Genomic DNA, 21134 nt, shown 5'->3' with positions numbered 1-21134 from the left:
GACTGTGAATACTGCATTTCAGCAATGGCATCTGAAACTGAAAACTATTGATTTTAAATGATGCTGCATTCAAGTCACTAGGTGTCAGTTTAAGTCCAAGATGATACAAAGACAAAAGTTACTGAGTGCAACTTTAAGTAAAATATAAACTAGGAATGTCAATCAATTAAAAATTAAAAACAATTAATTACATAATGTGCTGATTAATCTATCAATATTTACAATATTTACAGAGAAAGGCCTCCCAAATAAAGATAATGTAGTATATACCGGTAATAATTTTTCTAAAATAATTATAAATAAATAATAATAATTATTATTCAGATAATTAACATACATTATATTATATACAAATATTGTGGCAGCAGACAAGTTAGGCATTTCTACAATAGAAAGTGGCTTAAATATTGCACAATATTGTTATAATGATTTATACAGTACCGTGCAAAATTTTAGACACTTGTGAAAAATGTTGCATAGTGAAGATGTCTTCAAAAATAATTACATAAATAGTTTAAATTTATCAATTAATGTCATACAAAGTCCAGTAAACACAAAAATCATGGCTGACTGTGAATAAAACATTTCTACAATGGCATCTGTAACTGAAAACTATTGATTTTAAATTATGCTGCATCCAAGCCACTAGGTGTCAGTGTAAGTCCAAGATGACACAAAGACAAAAGTTACTGAGTGCACCTTTAAAGAAAGGGAGGGGCAAGTAAAACATTGTGTGGTAAACAAATGCTGTCCATTGAGCTTAACTCGTATTGAACCCAGAATATTCCTTTAACTCATTAAATCAACAGCCCTAATATAAACATATACATTAATAGTGATATACATATGACAAACAAATAAAAACTTGAACTAAATAATATTTTGATGGGACACAATTTGTTTTTATTTTTTAGTCCAGATTTATTCAGTTATTCAAAACCACATAAAAAATACAACTCACACAATACATTTGATTAAAAAAAAAATTAAATATCCTTTAGACCCTCAAGGTGTGTGATTTTCTTTTTCTTTTAATCAAACATTTTCTCCTAATCAAATCAAACCCTAAGTAATATTCGAACATAATTCGATAAAATCCGTATAACATTAAATATTTCTGATTCAAAATTCATAATATTAGTGAAAAAATATATATTCAATATTAAATTTGAAATAGCTTATGTTTTTTTTTTTTTTGTACTCTACACTCACATGTGTTCAAGGTGCAAGAAAATTATTTTAATATATTTTACTTAATGGTTACATCACTTGACTTTTTTGAAGTCATTAAACCTTTTTTTTTTTTTTCTTCTTTCATTTTTTTTATTTTTATCCAGACTGTTATAATTTTAAATCCATATAACCAACATGGACGCAAAGATTACATTCCTACAAACTTGACACATGTGTTTAAAACTATATTTTTAAAAGATTTGTCATTTGTCAGGGGTGTAGCACCAAATTTTGGGCCCTGGGTACAAACCATCTTGCTGGGCCCCCGTACCAAATATGTATGTATAGAAAACTGACTTCTAAGGGGCCCCCCCTGCCTCGGGCCCTGGGTACTCGGTACCCTTTACCCCCCCAGTCCGACGCCCCTGATTTTGATCACTTCTAACAACTTTATTTGTCAATGATCCATTAAGGCCTTTTTTTTAATAGCAATTAATTTATTTTAATAAAACAACTAAATTGGCAACAGGCATAATTATTTTAATCTACTTTATTTGTTTATTGCATTCTCGGTTGCTGCGTTACATTTTCTTGAAACGAAACTGAGGTGTTGGACTGGAAAAGCACAGGCTGCTCGCTGGTAACCACAAGCTTTTATTCTATATTATTCTGGCAGATGGCGCTGTATAATAAAGATTTGAATTTTGGCTAGGATTTTCCACCTCCGCTCCGCCTTTGGGGGCAAACTGCACCTATGAGCAAAGATCACACTGTACCACAAGCCACAGTTCCTTCAAATATCCACAATGAACACTTGATAAACTCCAATTGATACCAGTTTGGCTCAATTAAGTTCCGTGTGTTATTTCTTGTTGCTAAATGATATGCTTGAGCTTTTATGCACTAATTTACTTTTCTGCTTGCGTAAGCATTTCAGTAATTTCCTGCCCTCTGTTGCAGTATATATATACATATATACATACATATGTATATGAGACATACACACTGTCTGTCTCTCTCTCTCTCTCTCTCTCTCTCTCTCTCTCTCTCTCTGTGTGTGTGTGTGTGTGTGTGTGTGTGTGTGTGTGTGTGTATGTGTGAGCGTGTATTTATCACTTTGTGGGGACCAAATGTCCCCATAAGGATAGTAAAAACCCGAAATTTTTGACCTTGTGGGGACATTTTGTTGGTCCCCATGAGGAAAACAGCTTATAAATCATACTAAATTATGTTTTTTGAAAATGTAAAAATGCAGAAAGTTTTTTGTGAGGGTTAGGTTTAGGGGTAGGGTTAGGTTTAGGGGATAGAATATAAAGTTTGTACAGTATAAAAACCATTATGTCTATGGAAAGTCCCCATAAAACATGGAAACACAACATGTGTGTGTGTGTGTGTGTGTGTGTTAGGAGTCATGATGCGTCATGATGCGTCATGATGTGTAAAACCAACAAGATTTATTTGAATTTAAGAATGTAAACGAGAATTTTAAATAATGCAATACTTTTATTTCTGAAATCTGATATCAAATATCGGCAACTTCCCTAATTTCTGTAGACAAGTGACCCTGGAACAAAAAGTAGTCCGTGTGCGCTCTGTCCGTGTTCTTCCGCCTGCCGTCACAAAAAATAAATAGTTCATGCATTAATTAGTTGAAGGTTAAAACAGCACAACATGCGCACTTAATAATTTGTATGTTGCTATGATGAAACGCAAAACGTTTCTAAATGCTTGGGCGCACTCATAAAATGCTGCATTCGTGGAACTATTTGGTAGAGCGGAAGAGTATGTTGTCCGAACATCACCTTTTTTCAATGGGAAGCCATGATGGAAGTTTGATAGTTGAACAGGGGAGAGGAGAAGGGAAGGACCTAACTATACTGGAGACCGCTCGTGCACTACATTTAAATATCGAGATTGTATGTTTTGGTGGAGGCTGTCACCTTTCATTTCATGTTTTGGAACCTAAACATCACGGATGGTTGGATTTGTTCAATGGCTTTTTATTTTTTTAAGGATGTGTAGACGAGCTAGCGTGCTAGCTGTTGAGGCTAGCGGCTAGTCGGACAGTGCGCGCGTGAGCGGAGCGCGAGTGGCGCGCGAGTGGGGGTCTGTCAGCCGTTCTTCAAGTGGAAGCGCCCGGAGAGGATCCTCTCTCCGCCTTTCCGCTCAATCACGGCGGCTACGGTGCGACCAGAGACTAGGCGTGCATTTGAAATACTGCTGTTCGAGACGTGGGGAGTCGCTTATCTTTTCACCCGAGGCTCTTGTGAGCTCAGGAGGGCATTTTGGAAGCCGGGCCTGTGGTGGTTTGGAGCGAGGCCCTTGATGAGAGAGCAGCAGCAGACTCCATTCTAGCTAGCTGGCGACTGAAAGGGACTGCGAACCGAGCAGAACGCAAAGACGACTGATCGTGCTAAAAGCAACAATACTCTCTCACACACTAAACACCCTAAAGACTCCTGTCACAGCCATGGCTGCGATCATAAAGGAATTTGTCAGCCGAAACAAAAGGAGATACCAGGAAGATGGGTTCGACTTGGACTTGACCTGTATCCTCTTTGATCAATCAAATGTCCCTGTTTTGTCTATAGTGTTGAAATCCGTGTCTGCAATGAAGGTAATACGGCTTGCATCATGTTCCAATGCATTTCTGATGTTTCTTGAGAAGATGCTTTGCCGAAACTATCGGCTCTGGCATCTAGTTACCGACTGGAGCTTGACATGATCTATTCTAGATCGATTGGTTTCTGTGGCTGGATCAAGCCAAAGTCTGCACTGTTAATATTCATGTCAGTTGTCAATTGAACCATGTTACCAAGCAGACAGAAAATCAACAGACTGCGCACGCAGTAATTACATTTGTACAGTCTAGGCTTGTTTGCAAGTTCACATGATCTATTTCGAGTCAGGTCTGTGCAAACTACGACGTCCTTTTCCCATTTTATGTAATCTTACCAGTCGATTGAAATCTGTAATCCCAAACAAAATTTCAAGACACCTCGCGCGATGTAAAACAAAAGATCCATCGCATGCGTCGCGCGGTGGTCGCACTGGCCTATATAACGCGATGGATTAGATGACATGCACGAGCAGTGTCACAAAGAACCATTGCATCACTGGCATGCAGAAGATCTCTAACGATCAAGTTGGGAGTAGTTTGTGATCTAGTCGTTCCACATGCTTGCAAGCATAAGGAAATTAATTGGCGTGCGAAATATTATCTTATTTAAGTTATGCAGTCCTGCTATAGAGGAAAGAGTCTGTCTGTGGGACACTGGGGTGGCCGTTGTGCTTTATTTTAGAAACGTCATTGATCCCTGCTCAGTGTTACGTGTCATGTCAGATATGGGACGTATGTAGATCGTAGGGTGTTTTATGGTTGTGGTCATATCGTGTGTATCATTGCAGATGAAGTGCAAACCACAAGAGACGTCCTGGTTGCTTGCTAGTCGAACATGCACACCAGCCCCCATGAAGAAACGAGACTGTTTAGCCATGTTCCTTTTTGCCACACTAACTACGTTTCCATGCAAGGATATTTTGCGGGGGAAAAAATTAGCCCTTCAAAATAAAGTTGACGAAAACGCAAATTATCGCTAAAATGTGTCGAAATAATATTTTTCCGTTTAACTGTAGCGGATAAACTCTATGTTGAAATACAGTTCGGAAACACTTTTTGTGCAGAAAATTGGCATTAACGCAAATATATAGTGCCACGTGACAGAATTTACCCCAGTAATTAGCCGGTGTTAATCATGACAACAGTATGCATCCTTGAAAGCTAATTTATTGTACGTGATTATGGATTGATCTTAATGGCATATAGATCTGATGCTGCAAACATGACACTTCCAGGAGTGCCATCACAAATATCTCCTGACAAGTTGACAAGTGCATGGAGAACACATGAATGGCCACTGTTTGTGATTAATTTAATCATGGTAGGCATCTATTTATTTATTAAAGTTGCAAAATAATAGACAGCAGTCATGAAATTAGCCCACAATACAAAAAACATATTTTTTCTGTTTAAATATTGAAAATCTAACCATCTTTACCTCGGATCACATTTGCTGAGGGTCTTCAGAAAATATAAATTTGCATTATGAAGCTAAATGAATTTTAGATGACAATCAAGTTGGTCGTTAAAAGTTTCTGGACAAATATGCGGGACATAATCCAGTTGTCAAGTCGATGATTGTTCAAAATAGCCTATTGAAAATCAGGAATGTATCAGATATTACACCGCATCAGTTTTACCTTAATGTCTGTGCACAGCATATACACATAGATTGATGGTCCTTATACTAAGACTGAAAGTTTCCCCCACTACTTGGTGCAGGTTGCCAGCTTGAACAGGGTCATGATGATTCGCTTTCGGGTCGGAACCGGTGCCAACCTGCGATAGTTGCAACATCAGGACCAATATTACAGTCCTATCAGAAGGGCAGCTGCTCCCTTTTGAATGCAATTCCTCTTCTGATTGATTTTATTTGTGAAATTAAAATGACAGTAAGCTGGCTAATTTCAATGAATTGTCTCAATACTCTCCCCATTTTACCAACATTTTGTAGGAATAAATTATGGACATCTGGGAGGCGAAAGGTACACAATTAGCGATATACACATATTTCTTTATGGAAATGGCTTAAGGGCAGATTTATTTTGTGATAAATTGTATTTTTTTATATAAACAAAACTTATGCAATGATAAAGTGTTTTTTTAGGCATGACGTCATCAAGCACACAATTTCTAGCGATAAAAGGCCATTTGAATGGAAACAGGCAGGAGACGGCAAATTTCTAAAAATTTGTTTTAAGTATTTTCACTTTGTCGATAACAAAATTAGAGGTGTGAATCTTCACTGGCCTCACGATTCGATTACGATTATAAAACGATTCTTGATACATCACGATGCATGTTGCCCTTCAATATCTTTCTTTTTTCAGTTTCTTCAAAATTTATTTTTTACAAAAATGTTTCCACAGGGAGAATAATTAAATCATTATCGTCATTATTTTGTGTTAACGGTGTTTTACCCCGTTGTGTGCAAATCAGTGCAATAATGGGTGCGAGCTCATCTTTCATGTTGTTTGTTGGCTTCTTATCACGAATAAACTCTCCCTTTGCTATGTGCATTGCTTTGTGAAAGAATTTTGGGATCGTAGTTTAATTCGGGCACAAATAGTCATGTGTTTGATACAGCTGTTCAGCAAACAGTCGTGTTTGTGCACTTGACTTTAGTGTATGAACTTAACTCGTGTCTTTGTTTCCACATCTGTCTTTGGTGCTCACCACTGCTCTGCCGAGATGTAAACTGAACTCTGAATTGATTCTGATTCTTTTGAGTGGATCCACTATATTGACTTATTGGATTGCATCATGTTATGCACTCGCTGCATTTTAATGCATTCTGTCAATTGATGTTGTGCAATGCAGGAAGCTCTATTTTCACAGAATTCCTATAGGGATAAATATGAAGGATGACTGCATTCTTTCGGTCTCTTGTCATAATACTGGTGAGGTGACACTGTTCAATGCACTGCTTAGTGTTGAATTAACAATAGAAACTGGTCATTTGAAAAAAATACAATTTGTATGATGGCAAGAGCAGTTAGTCAAACACATTTACCTAGAGTCAAGTGCTAATTAAAAATGGCTCAACAATAAGGATTTTATTTCTCCTGGACCATTCAGGTCAGTAGTTACAATTTTTACTTGCCCTGCCAACATTTTTACTGGTCCCACCACAAAAATTATAGTTTTTATGTTTGGCTATGTATTCTTTTTAATATGTGCCAAAACTAGGGCTGGGCGATACAGCTAAAAAATGTATCACTGTATAATGTTTAATATCATTCGGTATCGATAATTATTGATACATTTTAATAACCTTTTTTAAACAAGGACCAGTAGAAAAAAAGGTTTGAATTTAACCACTGCATTTGTAATTTACCAACTCTAAAGAAGATAAAATAAAATTGTTTTTTTTTTTGCCTAAAAGCAGAGGCCCAGATCTTTATTTTGATATATAGCATCTTCATATATTCATGGAAGAAAATATTCTGCGGGCCATTAAAGTTTAGCGAAAATCGTCAAAAACCCTGGCAGTGGCTGGCAACTTTTTTTTAAAAACGCTGGCGGGGAAAGAGTTAAGGTAAACAAAATTTATTTTTAACAGTCTAAAACAAAAAATAACATTTAAACATCATCTTTCTTATATCTTATATGAAGATTAAATAAATAAGTGTTAAAGAAACTATTGAACTTTAAAATGTTGCAAAAATCATTTGGTGGATTTCTCATAAGGCATTGTTGCCGAGTACCTCTCCACCGTGGACTGCTTGTGGGTTGTTTGTTGAGGTGGGTTAGATGTAGGTTGTGGCGGACGACATGCTGCATATTCCAAAGGGTGGAAGCGATTAAGGTGATGAAATATGTTGCTTGTGTTTCCGTACTTGGCCAGTACGTTTTTTTTGTTTGTTTTTTTGCAAATCTTACACACAATGGTGTTCTGATGTTGGTCAGACGTAAAGAAACCAAAAAAGTCATCTCATCGCCGGCAGGCATGGCACTCATTTTCGCAATTCACGTGTGTTTGTGTGTTCTGATGTCACATGGCGATGGCAAAATCAAACCCCACAGCAACGCAACTTGTTATTGGCTATTTGCTTGTCACTCGTAGCACGCTCCTTTTATCAAGCCATATGATAGATAGGCTGTTTATTATCCAGGGACGGTGCACGCTTGAGGGATGTTCAGGCAACCAAACTTCATGTCTATTTACATTGTAATGCATTTAAGTGAAACTATCGAGCGTTATATCTAACATTTTTTTATATGTTATCGATAAAGTTGTGCCGCTCGATAAATAACGATACGGTTTCATCGTCCAGCCCTAGCCAAAACCAATATTATATTTTCCTTTAAATGGTAGGTTTTCTTGACAAAACAATTAAAAATTGTTTAATTGCTGGAAAAGCTTAAAATTGTACAGCAGCCAAACTCTATGATAATTCATAAACACTTATGCTGGAAAATGATTTTAGGCTATACGATGCAAATAATTACTGATTTGTTTATCATTTTAAACCCATTCTAACAGATTCTTCTGAGATTATTAGTGAAGTCATTGTCTTAATTTTGACAAAACCTCATGTATGTTAGCCAGCTTGATAACATCACCTTGCCAACAAGTTAATCTAAGGAATGTTCTGGGTTCAATACAAGTTAATCTCACTCGACAGTATTTGTGGCATAATGTTGATTAACACAAAAATGTATTTTAAATCATCCCTCCTTTTCTTTAAAAAAAAAAAGTGAATGGGGTAATTTTATAATGTGAAGCTTATAATTTTATAAAAGCACTTTCATAATTCTTCTGTTAAAAGTAATGTATTATTTGAGCTGTTTTTTTTTTTTTTTTTACAGTCGTTTTGGGGTTTGTTGACATTACATCGCCATGGTAACGAAGTTGTAAAATTGGCTATAATTTAAAAAAGGTTAGTAAGTGATTTTATCAGACTAAAATCATGTTTACATGCATATTTATGTTTTGTGGCTATACTTTTTAGGGCTGCCCCCGACCAAATATTTTCCTAATCGACTAGTAGTTGTTAGTTTAAGTCATTAGTCGACTAGTCGCACATTTATGATATGAATTTAATTACTATATATATATATATATATATATATATATATTTGGGGGTCAGAAAATGGTTTGAGTTCCAGGGCTGAGAATGAATGTTATAAGTAACATTGCTAACACTGTTCTACAAACAGTAGAGGCCTTTAAAATCTACATTTTACAAGCGCATGCACAAAGCGAGCAGCTACACCGGAAAAAGCGGTAATGATTCTGAATGTGTCGGAAAAATCATCAAGGAGACTGTCTGAACATTTAGTTAATTTATAGAGAGAAATGCACATTAGAGTTGTGCCGACAGACGATGATCTCGAGGATCGACGATGGTCAAAGTGATAGCTAAAAGCTGATGCCTTTGACAATGTCAAGATGATATTTGTCTCATTTTCCCATTAATGTTAAATTATTATTATTAGGCTATTATTATCAAATTATTATTACAAATAATTTGCCCGTAAACACAGACACACACTTGAAGAAACTCTTTATTATATTATTAAGAACAGCTGACAGAAAAGCTGTCTATGCACATGTATGACACGCTGAACACATGCATGTAAAAGATTGTCACTCTTTCTTTGTTTCTGTCTTCAGAATTTTTTTGTTGCAAGAACCGTATCATCTATGAGTGCTGCAAATGACCTCAGACATCTCAGCTCAGGAGGTGTTTTGAGTTCAGTTTACTTTATTTCCACAGAGCTGTTCATTGTTACCACAAATCTGCAGCCTATTTGTCTGTGATTAAAACATAAAATAATACAAAAACACGTTCACCTCGAACCATGATTTATATTTCAGTGATTATTATTATCATCATTATAATTATAATTTGTACATTTTATAATTGATTTTATGTCTTAATTTGTGTAAGTAATTTTCCGCCTGCATGTTTAGGCGGATTCATGGAAAGGTGGTTACTTGTTTATATATATATATATTTTTTTTTTTTTTTTTTTAACACGTCATTACTTTATTTGCTTTTTCGTTTCATTTAGAGTGTAGTTTCAATTTAGTAATGTATTTGATTTAAGTTTTTTAAATAAATTGAATTTTTTCACAGTTTTATTAGAATTTTTAGTTAAAATAAATAAAAAATAAAGTTCAAGGTGTCTTGCTTCATTGTGTAGGCTTAATCCTAACCCTGCTTAACAAAAATTAACCCATAGTACCACCTAGCTTCCAACCAGCGGTAATACGAATAATAGTTCGTCGGTTTCCTGTGTTTTTGTTTTGTTTTTTTGTTTTTTGTGTTTTTTTTTTCTGCTACCAACTGACCAATTAAAACTTGGTCGACCAAGACTCTTCTCATCGACTAACCTTTGGTCGACTATCAGGGGGCAGCCCTAATATATATATATATTTAGCATTATATTTGTCATGTGGAAAGTCCTCTAATGGTTGTACACTCTTAAAGAACTCTCTATGCCTTATCAGAATTGCATCTGCTATGATCTGAAATCCATATAGCTGTCAAAAATATATTTCTTTGTGGTTACTGAAGTGTCAACAGTTTAGGTTTGTGACCGCAGGCTACACCTGCCAAGAACTCAGGAAGATGTAGTTTACCGTCATCTAGTCCAGTCATAGGTGTATTTGTTCATTGCAGGATAGTACTGTTGTTAGAGATGAATTGAAAACAAGAATTTGTTCATAGATTTAGAAACTTTTCCCCACACCTGTTTTCATTAAAAAAAAAAAAAAGGGTCAAAAATAGTATTCGTGGTGGCTGTCATCCACACACGTAATGCAGTTTTTTTTATATATAGAAATATTTAAAGAATATTTAAGATATGTAGTTACATTTCATGTTTGTTTTTTAGTTTTTTTGATCATCTGTGCATCTTGAAACTTCTTGAGGTTTTCTGTGCTTCAAGTATGTGTGGGATGAGAAATCAAACTAACGTAACACTTTATTTCTATAGGGCTAGTTATAATATTCATGAGTAAACCACTTTTTGATGATTTGCCACTTCTTTACTGAAAATTTGTGTTTCCTACTCTGTAACAGATATTGTATTTCTTTCATCAGACTCAATGATTTAGGAATCATTTTAATTCTAGTAATATCTGTAGGCAACCCCCTAATGTCAAACATAATTAGAACAGGACATATGTACGTACGTACGTATGTATGTATGATGTATGGATGGACGGTACGGTACAAATTACTTAAATTGACCGTAGTTTAAACGGTGGCATTTGGTAAAAAAATGTAAGTGAGTGTTGATGTGATCAGTCTTGTAATTGATGCTGGAGCAGGGCACAGTCATCAGCGCTGTTCAGAATATACAGCTGTTTAGCCGTTTGAAATGGTTGAATTGCTTTTTAGGCTCTATAAAATATAAAATGGTCATGTAGACTTCAAATGGGTCACATAAGTTCACGATATTGAGGTATATACAGGGTTTCCCGCAGCACTTTGAAACTAAGGCGGCCGCCTAAGCAACACACGCCTGCCGCCTTAACTACGTTGGCAAAAAAATATATATGAGCGATATTCGCCGTGTTACTCTGTCCTGTTTTCTCCCTTTCCATCTTTAAATATGTGATAAGCCTTCGTGTTCGCTTCAGTCTTGTTATCAGCGCGTTCTTCCAGCAGCGAGCGTGTGTGTGTGTGTGTGTGTGTGTGTGTGTGTGTGTGTGTGTGTGTGTTCATCTGAGCCTCATTGGTCTGTCACTGCTCGTCAATGTCAGAATATTTGAGATGACCAATCAAATCAAAGTAGGCGGGCTTTGTTCACAGCGCGAATTTTAGCAGAGCGACTCGACGCGTTGCGGTTTACGGTCGGTCAAGTGCGAGATAAGATGTAAGTTGGTAAACTAAACATTTGCTATGTGACAGTTTTTTTAGGTCATAAATGTTAAACGAATCACAAAAATAATCAGGCAAATTAATAAACTTTTGTCTATTTTCGCCATTTTGAACTGAAAATAGACCACTATGTGACGTGACTGATGTAATGTAGCCTAATAATTAATTTACTGTCATTGTGAGGGGACAAAACACATTAACCAGGGTACCCACAGGATCTTAAAAGCATTGAAAAATAATCTCAAATTAAGGCCTTAAAAGCCTTGGATTTCGTTACAAAGGTATTGTATATTTTTTGCCTTTACTAGGATTAAGTTCATACCATAACAAAATTAACTGTTACTAATGCAGGCTTCATTCACTTTCCATGTATAGATCAAGACAGACTTGCGGAACAGACTGCAGGGGAACAGTCTGACAGCCTGCATGAAAATATGCATAAATGGTCCACTCTTAAAAGAGTGCAATTACCGAAGGGCCCTTGAAATGTTTTTTTCTAAACCAAGGAGGTAGCCTGTAGCGATGCTAGGTGTCAGCTCTGCCATAAGCAGTGATTGTAATAAGCTTTGCACATTTTGACGGACTATTAGAAGTAATGTTATTACCTTGACAAACTAATACATCATTAAAAAGATATGACTCAAGTTTCAGTATTTGTCTTAATTTGTGTCAGGAGTTATGCAATTCCAAATACACCCCCCGCCCCCGTCACCACCACCACCCCCCCCCCCCATCACCTTAACTAACACGTTTTCTGCGGGAAACCCTGATGTATGAATTCATTGTGCATGTGATCCGTGCTGCATTGTCCAGTCATTGAAGCTTGTATATCGAGGGAAGCCTAGTTGACGTGTGCACCTGTGTGGGTTAGGATAGAGCAGAGCGTTGGCGTAAGTAAAGTCTTGTGGTGTTTCGCGTGATCACCCAATTAATCCCCCAATGCGCATTTGCGGTCCACGTGAGAAGCATATTTACTGCTTATAGAGTTCTGAAAGGTAGAAGAATATCATCAAATTTGCTTTGGCAGACCAAAATTTAACTTTAGTGGCAGCCGGAAAAAGATTTTAATGCAGGAAAAACCCTGAAAGGTCATGGTGACCGAATCCATGCTGATTTAACAACAATATCTTTGTGACCGCATTCATTGATGAAAGTCACTTAATAATATTTATGAACAAATTTATGTTATGAAGGGACAGTTTACCCAAAAATGGAAAAACTGTCATTTACTCACTCTACGACTTACTTTCTTCTGTTGAATGCATGAGTACACTTTGTAATGATACAATGAAAGTGAATGTTGACAGGCTTTTGGTAGAAGAAAGAGTCATTTGGGTTTGGAACAATATGAGGGTGTGAAAACGATGATATTTTTAGTAGTGCAGCATTGAAGTATCTCTACCGATTTGCTGTGGTCTTTGATAATGAAGAGCTGCATGTGTATGTCAGGCTCAAGGTGTGACGCACTCTCATGTCACTGGTTATGGTGAGGAAGGAAGGTGATTCCAGGCTGGGGCACAGTGTGATTTATTTAGTGCCCCTGTGTGGCCCTCTGGGTTAGAGGTCTATGCATTGGTCGGTTACAGCGAGGGCCATCTGTTCTATATTACCCCAGATCCTGTTATCTGAGCTCTCATTGCACAACTAAAAGTAAAATGCTTCGGTGGTGGAAATGCTGAAGTTTTCAGCCGAACTTATGTTTCTTAATTTCTGCTCCTTGTTGTTTAAAGGGATAGTTCACTCAAAAATTCTGTCATCCTTTACTTGCCCTCAGGTTGGTAAAAATTAAAATGGCTTTCTTCGGTTGAGCACAAAAGGTGATGTTAGGCAGAATGTTAGGGACTGACAGTCTCAGTCACCATCCACATTTGCTGTATGGCAAAAAGATGCGATGAAAGTGAGGCTAACATTCTGCCTTACATTTCGTTTTTTGTTTCATTAAAGATAGAAAATGGATTTTCAACAACATTAGGGTTAAAGATGACAGAATTTTCATTTTTGGGTGAGCTATTCCTTAATTTCACTGCTCTGTGTGTGTCAGCTTCACCACAGTGTTTTGCAAAGGCTAAAGTTTTATAACTATCAGTACAATTTTCTCCCTTTTTCATCATGTCACTATCAGTTTCCCTCGGAAGGCATCTCTAGATTTCCTTAACTCTGCTGTCCAGATATTTATCCCAATATAATTGCTATGGGCTTTCCTGCTGAAAGACTTGAGGGTGTCTACAGAAACAATATAGATGAGGTAGTGCGGTAAGTATTCCCTTTTAAACATGAAAAAAAGACAGTAGCACTTTTAGCATATTGTACCAGGAGATTTGGTCAGTATAACCTTTCCTTGTTTGTGAGTCTCCACCTTTGAAACTTTTTTGTGGTGCAGAGGTAGCTGCTGTGATATTTACAGCAATGTTGCACAAGGCCCAGGGCCGTATTAATGCACAATCTTACCAAGGCTTGAGCCCCGAGGCTCGTAAACGTTAGCTGGAATAGCAAATGTAAATGCGCTCAGCAGGAAACGGTGATGTAAACATTTACGGTTTTTGTAGTTAATCGTGATTAATGGTGATTTTAAAAGTGTAATGATTAAAATTTTAAACTATATACATTTTTTTTCTGTCAAAATGCATTTATTCCCATATTTGGAAGAAAACAAAACAATATATAAAATTATAGTATAATGGTCTGTTAAAATTTTAAAGCATTTTACAGTATAAAGAGAAATGCACTAAAATAGCACCAATTCAAAGTCTAACTGAGAGGTTGACTAATTACAAGTAGTCTCCGCATAGGTTGCATATTCTTTGCAATTGGCATTAAATCATTAAACTGTCATCCTCCAAAATATCAATCTGCCAGTAGACTGTGGAGATTTTGTTACAGCAGTTGTGAAGCCGCGTTCTTAATTTGCGTCAGAGGGTCAGCGCCAGCTTCATTGCATTTGACAAGTGGATTTTACAGCCATCAGACATGTAATACTGTAAGCATGTTTATAAGTGAACTGCTTTTTTAAATAATTGTATTGTTTTATTTTTTATGAAGTATTTAATTGCCAGATAGCCCATTTAGAATGACTTTTCAGATTATTCACTGACAGCAAAACTACATTTGTATTTTAAAATACACATTGTCATATGAAGGAACTGTAAGTAACTCTCACGAGTCTCATAAGTACACATAACATAGTAATAGTTCTTGGTTTATTTGAAGTAAGTCAATTAATTAATTCTGCTCCAACTGAAGTCTTTTTTTCACTAAAAAGAGCCGGCCCATAGATTTACTGCCAAATAGGTATGTCCTGATACTATAAAAATAAAAGTGTAGAGTACCGATACTTCCCTATCTGATGTAATAATACCAGTGTTTCTGCACTACCGGTAGTACCAAGCACCGACTCAATCTGATACCAGAACGCAGTATGAATGACACGACTTCTTCTCTGATTGGGGTCATTTTGAGCATGTACTCCTTTCACTGAAATGGACAGTTAATCTAATTAAAATCGTGACATTGTCCTAGTGTGATTTAATTAAACTGCTAAAGGCTGCATTCTTACTGTGAAAGAGATGCATTCTTTTAATAATCTGATCGCTCATACACTGGAAACTCCACAGATATTGAGAATCAGTCACGAATCGTATCAGATGACAGAGCAGAGTATTAATCTACTGTGAACGACGCAGCACATGTAAACTATATATTTATATAAAATAAAATCACAGCATTTGTGCTTTAATCTCAACTCAAACTTTATTTATATATAGCAATTAAAACAACAGTTGACCAAAGTGCTTCACAGTAATACAATTTAAATCATAACATTTCAAAATTGCCACATACACAAAAACCAGTAATCTAAAACACAAACTATAAACAGTCCAAAACTGTGTCGTACATGTTATTTGTCAGACTCAAAGGTCAATGTAAAGAAATGAGATTTCAGACTTTACTTAAAAGTCTTCAATGATCACACTGCTCCTGTCGCGAACTGTTTATCTGGAAAGTGAAGCTTCAGGCAAAAAACACATTGTAATAAAATATTCACTGTAATGATGACGGTGATAATAATAATAAAGCAATATGTCACAAGCAAGAAAGCTGTTGAATACATTTTGGCAAAAAAAAATGCAATGTTGAAAAGTACCATTTTCACTTGTTAAAAGTTTTATCGAATGAATTGATTATTATTGACACATAAAACATGGAGTTCTGGAAAATAATAATAACAAAAAGGAAAAGATGATTTGGTAAAGAATAAAACAGATTTCAGTAGGGTGCTACTTATAAACACTTAAGCAATGCATCCTTGATTGAAGTCTGTATGAAGTGAATTAGCGCTATGCGCTGAATGTTTACCGAATGACATTGTACTTCAGATGGTATTTTTACGAGTACAAGTATAGTATATGAGTGCGATATCCCTAATGCTATCTGAGACTTGAGATGAGCAGTGGGACTAGCTAATGAGAGCTGTTCGATGTAAACACCTGCAACCTTACTGGCTGCAGGCCTACAGAGCCCCCTTGAGGACAAAACTGGAACATTTTACATTATGTATAACCTGACACAAACTGATAGAAAGAAAAAAAATGTCAGAGTGGCGTATGACACCGCAAAATTCACCAGCCAAATGGAAATTTACCCTCATTTGGCAATTGGCGGGTGTTTATTTCTGATCCAGGCTGTATGTGCTGTGTAGTGTGAAGCATTTTTCACCCTTCCAACCAGTGCTGGTTTATGCTGTATTAACGGTAAATGCATTAATCATAATAAAAGAAAATGAATGCTTTAAACTTTAATCAATTGCTTGCGTTAACACGTTCATGACAGCTCTAATAAAGATTTTATTATTTAATATATATATATATATATATATATATATATATATATATATATATATATATATATATATATATATATTTATGTTTTATGGATTGAGAATGTTGACCACATTTTTTCACATTGTGGTAATGAGATTTGTGGGGTAACTTTCATGAAAAATATTCACAATCTAAAAAATATTAATGGACAAAAAATAGGCTTCATTTTCTATATGCAAAATATCACTCTTATTCTTTTGATTTTGCAGCAAAATAGGACCAGGACATTTTCATGAAAGATTTTGTGAAAATCACCCAACAATTTAACTGACAACAGAACTGTGTTTCTCGGAAAAATAACTGTTGTCCTCTTTCCGTAGGTTCCTGGATTCAAAGCATAAAAATCATTACAAGATATATAATCTGTAAGTTTATTTTAAATGTGTTGTGTAATGTCTGTCCTATTTTGTGAATGGCTGTTTAATGTTTTTGCCATGAGATCATTTGCTCCAATTTGCTGTTAAAAAAACAGAAAGCTGCAATAATTTTCCATTCAAGATAAAAAAAAGAAATCAACAAAACGATTTTAAATGGAATGCATTGTGTTAAAATTGCACATAGGTCTGTTATTTAGCTCGATGTTCTGTTGGTTCTGGCATTTGTGCAAAGTTCTTAAGCAGAAAACCATAATTTTGAAATTCAGTACTTACAATTTCCCATCTTTTTTGTTTTTCTTTGATTAGATGTGCAGAAAGACATTATGATGCTGCCAAATTTAATTGCAGAGGTAAGATTCTTGGATTTCAGAAATCACAATCTTTACAGATTGCTCTGAAATGTGATGTTACATTTTGCATGGGAATAATAATGAGGATCTCAATGAACTCTGTGTTTGTCTCTTGCAGTTGCACAGTATCCATTTGAAGATCATAATCCTCCTCAGCTAGAGCTTATCAAACCTTTCTGTGAAGATTTGGATAAGTGGCTCAGTGACAATGACAATCATGTGGCTGCCATTCACTGTAAAGCTGGAAAGGGACGTACGGGTGTCATGATTTGTGCGTACTTGTTACACCGAGGCAAATTCAAAAAAGCACAAGAGGCTCTGGACTTCTATGGTGAAGTTAGAACTAGAGACAAGAAGGTAAAGGGCATTTCTCTTTGTGTATGTGTTCCCTTTTGTTTTTGCAAAATAAATAATGAAAAATAAATGTTTATCATTTTATAGGGAGTGACTATTCCCAGTCAGAGGCGATATGTGTTCTACTATAACTACCTTCTGAAGAATAAGCTGGAGTACAAACCTGTGGCCTTGCTCTTTCACAAGATGGTGTTTGAGACTGTGCCTATGTTCAGTGGAGGGACCTGCAGTAAGTGTTCTCGCTCTCTCTCTCTCTCTCTCTGGCCCTGTTTACACTTTGTATTAGCATCCTTCTTGGGTGATTGGCAACAGTGGTCTCTTATGACCACTTGGGGTGGTTTTTTGAGGAGATATGTCATTCACTATGCCAGTGCATTACTACATTGATCCAGCGCAAAAAAGGTCACACTGTTGCTTTCTAATGTACTTTCAAATTTGTATTTCACCACAAACATGATCAAGTGGAATGTCCATTGTTACTGTCAAAATCCTCTGTTAAATTCATGATCCGTTTCACTGCATGTTGAAGTCAGGCAAACTGAAGAAGTTCTTTGAAGTCTTAAGCCTGGTTTATACAAGAAACAGGCACTTGTTGGGAGGTTGCGAGCGACAAAAATTACGTCATCTCAGCATTGGCTGAAGTGAGCGTCGGCGCGGCAAGCCCTCATTTCACGTGAACAGTGTGCAGTGCCGCATTAAAAAAATTAACGACTTGTGTGAGGCAGCGTTGGCTATTTTGTTAAACATGTTCAGATACAGTGCAAACATACACAAACCAACAACAACAACAAACAAAAACACAATAATAATAGTAATAAATAAGAGGGGTTTCAAAAGAAAAAGATAATTTATCCAAGTTAGATAAATCAAACATTTTAACATCTTTTTGCTGTATAATTTTTACCTAGCTTTACCAACTTATAATAACATTACAGTTCTATCAGAAATACATTAAAATTAGGTTTATTTTCTGACCATTTTATCTTATGAATAAAGAATCTTTCATAAATAGAAATAGAAGTTTATTGCTTTTTCATTATAAAGGTTCTTAAGACTTTTTCATTGCCAAAAAATATTAAGGGAATAAAAAATAACACCAGTTATTTATATGATATTATTATATTATTCATGAAACATGAGCAGAACAAAATTGTGTGCAAGTGATTTGTAAAACAATATTTGTGAAAATTATGATTTATTAATATGAGACAATTTACATAAGCATGCATTTACTGAATTAGGCAAATTTACTGCTCCTCACTGTATGTTAGCATTTCTATGAGTTTATATTAATGTAAGCATTTAAATGTACATTGTAAGCATAAAATATAGGAACGATGCCTTCAATGTATTGAGCATTGCTAGAGTTAAATTCTTTTGTATGGTTTGTTTGGAAAAAAACAATTGACATAAGAATGCATTTACACAAACATTTTAATACTCATTTTTTATGAACAAGACTCAATGAGTTGTCTCGGTCACTAAACTGCATGTTTTAGTTTGCACATCTAAAAGAGTATTGTCATATGAGTGCAAGCACTTCAATGCTAATTTAAGCATTCAATATAGTAGCGGTGCCTTTTACACATAGAATGTCGCAGAGACTATAGCATTGCTCTTTAGATTTAAATGGGTTTCTATAGTGTGACGAGGTGGGCGTGGCCATGCGTCCATGCTTACAGCCCAGCCACACTCTCCTTGTCACATATCTCTCTCCCGGCTGATTGGGGTAACTCGGTGTCAGGCATCAATCCTTATTGCCCGGCCACACTCTCTTGATCACATATAGTTTGCGTGAAAATGTTTAACACTGTAGCATATCTATATGCTTGTATACATTTATAGGAGTATAAGGTCAATAAATATTCTATTAGCATTTTTATGGCATGGTACAAGTGTTTGTTCGGTGCCTTAATATCAAATAAAAACAAAACCAGATTGAAGTTTGACTATTTTATTACAAAGATATTCTTGTAATGGTCGTTGTGATCTGACATTGTTCTGGCAAGCCAATTCTTCCGTTCTCACTGTGCAAGCTTCTACTACTTCTGCTGATGATATTTTCTCTGGGCTGCCCCCTGTCATTTCACAAAATAGTATAACTGCGGGTGTGTCAAATATAAATGCCTCTAGAATTTTAGGTGTGCACGAAGTCTGCGGCACAGTGCCAGGCAAAAGTATAAACAAGGCATTGTGCATATGTGGGTGTTTCTTCAACTTTGGGCTTTTTTAGCACTGTGAACTTAAAGTAAAGTCTATTACAATATTTTTTACTTTCTCACTTGTTTTTTTTATTTGACTACTAAAAATATCCAACAGTGTATGCACATGCATCACTGGAGATTTGTCATTTTTCTTTCATTTCTGATGAAAGCCATGGAAATTCACATCACAGTGTAATTTCAACCACATCTCAAATTTTGTAATGTTTAATAGATTTCACATTTTTAAAGGGATTGTTCACCCAAAAATGTTAATTCTCTCATCATTTACTCACCCTCATGTGTGTATGACTTTCTTTCTTCAGCTGAACATCAACAAAGATTTTTATATGTATGTTTCAGCTCTGTTGGTCCATACAATGCCAGTCAATGGTGACCAGAACTTTAATGTCCAAAAAGCACAAAGGCAGCATAAAAATGAGCATTCGAATATTGGATGTGCCAATCACTGACAATGACTTACATTCTTGTACTAAAACAGACACAATGCAATGAATTAACAGAACATGGGTGTCTCACGACATGCTTTAAATGCTGAATTTCCTTTTAAATTTACAAAGTGTCTGAAAAAATGCATTATTTCTTCATGTGACGATGAAAACAAACGTGAGACACAGCGCAACGGTCAAAGACGTCTGTCTAGCGCATGCGTACATAGAAAATGATGGACTCATTCAGAGTGAACGGCCCCCTGAGATGGAGGTCTTTGACAGTTGTGTGTTGACTATGTCTCGCTGCATAAGCCAGGGCTCCAGACAAAAAAAAGGGGCCAACCTAAATTGAAACATTAAGGAGCCAAATGGCTGTTTTTAGTTGCCAAATCACAGAATTGCTCGATTTAGATTGAGGTTCACAGAAACAATATAGAAAGGGGGCCTGGGTAGCTCAGCAAGTAAAGACGCTGACTACCATTCCTGGAGTCACAAGTTCGAATCCAGGGTGCACTGTTTGCCCCGGTTGCTGTGGAGGGTAGAGTCACGTTGGGTTCACCTACTCTTGGTCACTATAATGTGGTTCTTGCTCTCAGTGGGGCATGTGATGAGTTGTGCATGGATTCCGCGGAGAATAGCGCGAGCATCCACATGCGCTAGTTCTCAGTGGTAATGCACTCAACAAGCCACGTGATAAGATGCGCGGATTGTCTGTCTCAGACACGGAGGCAACTGAGATTTGTCCTCCACCATACGGATTGAGGCAAGTCACTGCACCACCACGACGACTTAAGAGTGCAATGGGCATGCCAAATTGGGGAGAAAAGGGGAGGGGGAAAAAACGAGATAACCCATTAATCGGTGGTTTAATAAACAATATATATAGTTGAGA

The 21134-nt window shown here is 36.3% G+C and overlaps 1 protein-coding gene across 2 annotated transcripts in view; it reads left to right on the top strand.

Moving 5' to 3' along the window:
- The first annotated feature begins 3005 nt into the window (after window positions 1-3005).
- The window catches only part of LOC127627210 (phosphatidylinositol 3,4,5-trisphosphate 3-phosphatase and dual-specificity protein phosphatase PTEN), a 33776-nt gene continuing 15647 nt past the window's right edge, over window positions 3006-21134 (top strand). For both annotated transcript variants that reach the window (XM_052103501.1, XM_052103500.1), the window contains exons 1-6: window positions 3006-3722; window positions 13800-13884; window positions 16829-16873; window positions 17192-17235; window positions 17354-17592; window positions 17677-17818. In XM_052103501.1, coding sequence (XP_051959461.1) covers window positions 3644-3722; window positions 13800-13884; window positions 16829-16873; window positions 17192-17235; window positions 17354-17592; window positions 17677-17818 — 634 coding nt within the window. In that variant the 5' untranslated portion in view covers window positions 3006-3643. The remainder of the gene's footprint in view (window positions 3723-13799; window positions 13885-16828; window positions 16874-17191; window positions 17236-17353; window positions 17593-17676; window positions 17819-21134) is intronic.

Source organism: Xyrauchen texanus, chromosome 33 (genome assembly GCF_025860055.1).
Source record: "Xyrauchen texanus isolate HMW12.3.18 chromosome 33, RBS_HiC_50CHRs, whole genome shotgun sequence".
Classification (NCBI taxonomy): domain Eukaryota; kingdom Metazoa; phylum Chordata; class Actinopteri; order Cypriniformes; family Catostomidae; genus Xyrauchen; species Xyrauchen texanus.
The sequence above is the reverse complement of the archived record's forward strand: the minus strand, read 5'-3'. Positions and strand labels throughout refer to the sequence as shown.